Source organism: Vigna radiata, chromosome 1 (genome assembly GCF_000741045.1).
Source record: "Vigna radiata var. radiata cultivar VC1973A chromosome 1, Vradiata_ver6, whole genome shotgun sequence".
NCBI classification, from domain to species: domain Eukaryota; kingdom Viridiplantae; phylum Streptophyta; class Magnoliopsida; order Fabales; family Fabaceae; genus Vigna; species Vigna radiata.
The window spans coordinates 5,878,603-5,884,899 of NC_028351.1; the positions used below are offsets into that span (position 1 = coordinate 5,878,603).

Consider the following 6,297-nt stretch of genomic DNA (forward strand, 5'->3'; position numbering starts at 1 on the left):
TGCCCTCTTCCCACGTTGCACCACCTATTTGAGGTTAAATAATCTTGAGAATAAAAGGTCATTCTACATTATTTAAAAAAAAAAATACAATATAATATTATTTAACTTTATTTTTTATTATGATGTATAATCAATTTCCTACATATTTTATGTGTTTGAAATAAGATTCGAGAAATTATTAAAAATTTGATAATAATACCTTGTTACAAATATTTGTATGTTAATATTATACAGATATTTTAATATTATTAACTTTTCAATGCATAGTGCAGCAAGTCTTAATGACATAATGAAAACATCAGAAATACCTTTCTGCAATTACTCTATTCAGTCCATCATTTCTACAGTTTTTCAAGCTGATTTCTATAGTTTTTCAAGCTGATTTCTACAGTTTTTCAAGCTGATTTCTACAACTTGTTCACATCAATGATATCATCACCTGGGTCTGATCTGAGAAAGCCTATTGTTCCATACTGCGTGAAGAATCATGTGAAACAAGTCATACTTAACAGGAACTTTGTGCCACAGAAAATGCTGCCTAACCTTCTTCACTCCCAAATGCAGTGCAAGGTACTTCTCTTCTGAGATTGAGAGAAGCATGTTTCTGAGACTAGGAATATCCCTCTCAAGAACAAACACAGAAAAAGCTTCCCAATTCAATACCTCAAAGAAAGGAGGCACATAGTTATCTGATATGATGACAGGCACACACTCAGAAAAAATAGCCTCAATGATTCTTGGTGTGTGAACCTCATGACCTCTAGCACATATGCAGTACTTGCTGCTATTCATGTATTCCATATACAATTTTTTACCTTCCAAATCACGTGGCATTGGACCAAAAATTTTCATGTCAGGTTCTTTATTCTTCCAGTGTTTTAGCAGGATTGGACGGAGATAACCATGCATGTTTCCTGCAAAAAATGCCAGAATAGACCTTTCTGAAGGAGCTTTTCCCACAAATTCTCTTAGTGGATTCATCACAGAGTGTATGTAGGTGACAGGTAGAGTAGTGTCCTTCCCTATTTGGAAGCCTTTAGCAGCATTGGAATTACAGAGAGACCTTATACAACCTTTCATTGGTTGCCTTGTGATTTGGGAGGCCTGCATTGTGTTCATCACAGTATGTTAACATTGCAGAAAATTCAAGCTGCATCATATATCCAAGTTCAGCAACATGAAGAAATATAATAACATGGGGACATTGTCTCTTTTCACTAGATACATAAGCCCTTTGTAGATCATTTTCAAACAACAAAATTTATTGTGTAAAACATGTGGTGCAATATACTATGTTATAGGTTTTCTAGCATGAGAAAGTTCTTCCATGACTTAGCAGAACAAGTATTCAACAACCATGTGCATTAGCATTATCCTATTGCCATAAGGTTTAAGATGCTATCCTTCACAAAACCTTACTGTGGTATCAGAGTTCAGAACACGACTCATTGGTATCAAATCTCCTCAATGACTTCAAAAAAACCTCACTTTATATTATCGTTTGCTTAAGAATTTTTCTAAAAGGATGTCAATCTTAAAAGAGAATTGTACCAGCACTATGGTGTAAAAATGTTACAATGATACTGATAAAAGTGATGCATTAAAAGCTCACCCAATCATGACAAGCAACAAGAAAATGGTCAGCTCCATCAGTTCTATTCCAGAAACGATATTTTCCTGCAATTAACTCCACATATTTCTCAAGGTATTGCTCCATCTGCTTCTGGTTAGGAAGAGTAGCTCTTAGTATTTGTGAACTGAATGGTAGGTAAAACAAATGAGCTTTTCGGGGATCCTTCACACTGAACCTTTTATTTCCTTCCATCAATTTCATAAACCAACCCTCTGAGGCATAAATTCCTCTCATCTTAGGTTGATGAAATATAGGTTTTGCTCCCTCCCTATAGACAAAAACTTTGAGCTTGCGCTCCATCAAAGTGTAACTCCTGAACAACAAATTCATAAATGTGGTTCAATATACAACATCAATGAGATTTGAATCCAATCACATAAGGGAGATTGATACCTCTTTTTATCCAAAATCTTAAGATAATAAGTTAATAGATCTTCAACTTTACATGATATTTTCCTTTCTCTTTTCTACTTAATATAGGAGTTAGACTCAGACTTAAAATTCTACCAATAACAGAGAAAAAAAGAGCGAGAGGGTGAAATTAGAACACAAGAACAAAAGTAAAAGACAACACAATGCTCAACATTTAACATAAAAGAATTGCAAGGATACCTTGAAAACTTGGAAACATTTAGGAAAACAGGTGCATATAGTTCTGAAGAATTTGATATGACACGGGCATTTTCAATCTCTAGTTTTGCAGAAAACAGTTCCCTGTCCGGTCTAGAAGACCACCTTGGCCTCTGTCATCAATAACATAACACATGAAAATTAGGATCCATAAAGATTCCACGGTGGCTCAAATTGGAACCAAAAAGCTGAAATCCATACCATAGAAGCAGAATTAAAACTCTGAAGCAATGAGCTCATATCTTTCATTGAAGTTGGCCACACCAACTTACTCCTGTTTGATGAGGCATCCATCTTCCACATGGATAAAGGAGATTTCAACAGCTGTGGTTCCATTTCCACACTCTCTATTCTACTGGCATTGGAATGTTCTTTTCCTACAAGAAACTCATCAGACATGTCAAAACCAGCATCTTGAATTTTAATGTCCTCAGAAGGAATCTCTTGTGATGCAAACTGCACATTATGTTGAATATTGTGGTTGTTATCCACAAGTGCATACTTAGGTCTTTTTTGAGTGAAACCTTCAATTGCATCCTCATGACTTCCCACTTTGAAACCCTTATTGGGGAGGTGTCCCTCTCTTGAATTTTTCCCCCTATTAGATTCCAATTCATGGCCCAAATCAGCTTCTTTCTCAGAAGCATATTCTTCTGAACGAGAGGCAAAAGTGAGATTGACCATGACATTGTTTGCTGTGGATCTATACACACCCTCGTTTTCTGAATTCTCAGAAATGGAAACTGCAACTGGGAATGCCACTGAGCTCCCATCAGCATCCAACAGAGATTTATACGTTGTCCAACAACATTGGAAAACAACTATCGCAACAACGAACACCCCAACAATTAACAACCTTCTAATTGTCGCAAGACGCAACTTCATAGCTACAACAGAGAAACCCACTTCATGGAAAACTCAAGAGGGTAACTTCCCTAGAAACTGAATCAAATGCAAGCACAGCAGCAACATATTTCGAAGAAATCTTCCGTACTAGTTACAAAGACTTCAACTTTGCAAACTTAACCAAACACCCTTTAAACATAAAACACTGGAAAAAGGAAAATCTAGCATACCATTTCAGTGTCCAAACGAAAGAATGACGTCGTTTTGTCATTGCCGAAAATATAGAAAACCTTTTGTCTTGAAAACAAGAGTTGATTTTTAGAAGAAAAGAACATACATAGGATAATGTTGGTCTCCTTAAAGTCTCACATCGGTTTGGATTTTATTTCTATATAATTGAACTTATGTTGAGGCAATCTAACATTCACATTTTCTCCTTTCTTGTAAATTGATTTGTGTTACATGTAAAAAAGACAATATCTATTTATAAACAAATTGATACACGTAGATACTGATTATATATCATAAAGGAATAACTTTATAATTTTAATTTCACTTAGTTAGGGATTATTACTGTATTATATTCAAAAAGTATTTTATTAGATAATGATACTTTAATAATATTTTTGACATTGTGTTATTTTGTGATTGATTCATATTGGTGTTTATGATTATTATTATTAATTGTGAAGTAATTTTGGATCAATTACAAAATAATACCTAAATAATATTAAAATATTATAAAAAAATGTTGTGAAAGTATCACTCTCTTTCTTTATTCAAAAACTCTTTTTGTGAAAAAGAAAAAAAAAAACATGTTTTTTCAGTCAATAGTGAGATTACTTGTTTGTTTGTAAGGGTAATTAGATGGTGATTTCTGTTGTTATTAATGTCATGCATAACAAGAAGAGCACTTGTGTTCTCAATGTTTTCAACTATTTTATTAATTTTTTATTTATTCTACCTATTGTTTGCATTATTTTCGATTATTTTTGTAGTGGAGTTTTAATAGTTCAGTGTATTATAATTTGTTTGCTTAATTTCTGTATTAAAATAATTGATTCAATTGTTGAATATTTTAGTGTCAATTCAATAATTATATACACCAATACAATATTTGTAAATATAATTTCATCCTCAATATTTACTTATATTTTAAAAATATAGTTGAAGATATAATTTAGATTTAAATTATTGTTGTGAAGTAGTTGAAAGTTATTTTTCTGTTTTTAAAGTTGTTTCTTGGTTAAATATATGTTTTAGTCCTCATATTTGTTTCCCATTCTCAATTAGGTCCTCATATTTTATTTTGTCCCAATTGCATCCTAATATTTGTAAATTTGAGACAATAAAACCCTCTCCGCTAACTAGCCATTAACGTCGTTTACACTGTGTTGATCTGTAAATAATTTTAGATTTGTGGCATTATGTATTAAATTAAATGGATTATGTGTTAATTACAAGTGGAAAAATAAATTCTTACCATAAAAAATTTCCATTAAAAAAAAAATTCCCACCTATTAACTTTGTCTTCTCCATAGAAACCATAACCCTAGCCGTTAGCATGCGCCGCCAGCATGAGTCCACCGTCTCTCTTCGTCTTCTCCGGAAACAACCCTCTTCACTCGCCTTACTCACCCATGGAGGAAAATGCAAAAAGGGAATGAAATATCCATTGATAATATCATATAGAGGCAAACAACCTGCAAATAAGAAATTACAGAACCAGAAACCTGCACTGCGATTCANGCCTTCAAACAATGATTCGAACAGATCAAATGGATTGCTGAAATCCTGGCATAACAGAGAAATCCTTTGTTGAGAACTCAGAGGTAACTTACCCCTATCCCATTCCAGAAACTTTAAGTCCAGCCTCTCCAAATTTGTCATATATGGATCGTTTCTCATCATCTGATAACACCTGTTGTGAGAGTGAGAGGAGAAGGCATTGACGAAGGGGAGAAAGAGAGAGAAAGGAGAAACCTTTGTGGCTCGCAAGATTTTCCTGGCAAAATACATTGCGCATAATCATCAAATCCCAACAACTCGCTAGCCTTGCAATTCGTCATTCCCAAATCACCAACAATCAGACCCATTTGATTCATCAACCAAATGTTCCTCCCACTCACAGGCATCAATCCCAAACCAATCAACTTTCCAACACCCTTGAAACTCAAAACCCCTTTCGCAACCCTAATCATCGCATCCGAAGAAGATGACGTTGTCATCGTTTTGGGTGGTCGAAACTTGGCTCCTCCATTCTGCTTCTACACTAATCAAAACAACATTGTTAGCACACTTACATCAATACCAACACACCACACCACAATGAGATTCTCGCACCCAGATTCTAAACTCATTATCTTCTTTCTAACCGAGGCGTTAGACGACGAAGGCGAGGCCGCCCTCACAGGGGAGGTTGATGGTTGTCGGTGATTTTGCTCCGCCACGATTCCGCTGCACATAAACAAAAAAACAAGAAGAAAGGTGAGCGCATCAGAGGGAAGCTCATCGGCGGCCTTCCACGTCGACAACGGTGTTGGTATAAAAACTTTAGCCGGAGGGAAGCTCTTCCGATGGTGGTTGGAGAGCGAGGAGGGGTTGAGCGGAAGCATTCTGACTGAGGCGCCGTTGTCATCCTCGTCGTGTCGTTAAATCCCTAATTCCTCCCACTTATTATTTTATGATTCAATTAAAAAATCTAAATTAAAAAACCTAATTCCACATCAAAAGCTTTATTTTATATACTAAAATCCACGTAATTAAATCATTTATAAGTCAGCCAATTCTCTGTCCACCACGTCATCAGTAACAAACGACGTTAGTCATTAATTAACGGAGATGACTTAATTGCCTCAAATTTACAAATATTAGGATGCAATTAGGACAAAAAAAAAACATGAGGACCTAATTGAGAATGAAGAACAAATATGAGGACTAAAACATATATTTAACCTTGTTTCTTATTTTTACGTACAATACTATTATACGTTATTTTAGAAAAAGGTATGAATGAAAGTATCGTATTTTATTCCTGTGAATGGTTTAACATGGTATTAGAGCTTTTTTAATTCCGGGAATATCTTTCTTCATCTCCGTACTCTTTCCAATTCCTAAATTCCCAATTTCGCCATGGCCGATCCTTCTTCCACCTCTGCCCCATCTTCTAACATTATCATTCAACAAGA

General features: G+C 34.9%; 1 protein-coding gene across 1 annotated transcript; it reads right to left on the reverse strand.

The window, feature by feature from the left end:
• Positions 1-224: 224 nt before the first annotated feature.
• On the reverse strand, positions 225-3,482 carry LOC106777014 (probable glycosyltransferase At3g07620). The gene is made up of 4 exons (XM_014664551.2): positions 2,465-3,482; positions 2,246-2,376; positions 1,613-1,946; positions 225-1,104 (listed from the first exon to the last, which is right to left on the reverse strand). The coding sequence occupies exons 1-4, from the start codon at positions 3,146-3,148 to the stop codon at positions 436-438; spliced, it is 1,818 nt and encodes a 605-aa protein (XP_014520037.1). The 5' UTR covers positions 3,149-3,482; the 3' UTR covers positions 225-435.
• Positions 3,483-6,297: the final 2,815 nt, after the last annotated feature.

What these genes read in the sequence shown, in the direction of transcription:
- LOC106777014 (XM_014664551.2), bottom strand. Translation starts at nt 3,148, where the DNA reads ATGAAGTTGCGTCTTGCGACAATTAGAAGGTTGTTAATTGTTGGGGTG. An exon ending in AATGTTTCCAAGTTTTCAAG is followed by an intron (nt 1,947 to 2,245) that starts GTATCCTTGCAA and finishes TTTGTTGTTCAG; the next exon opens with GAGTTACACTTTGATGGAGC. An exon ending in TTGTTGCTTGTCATGATTGG is followed by an intron (nt 1,105 to 1,612) that starts GTGAGCTTTTAA and finishes AACACAATGCAG; the next exon opens with GCCTCCCAAATCACAAGGCA.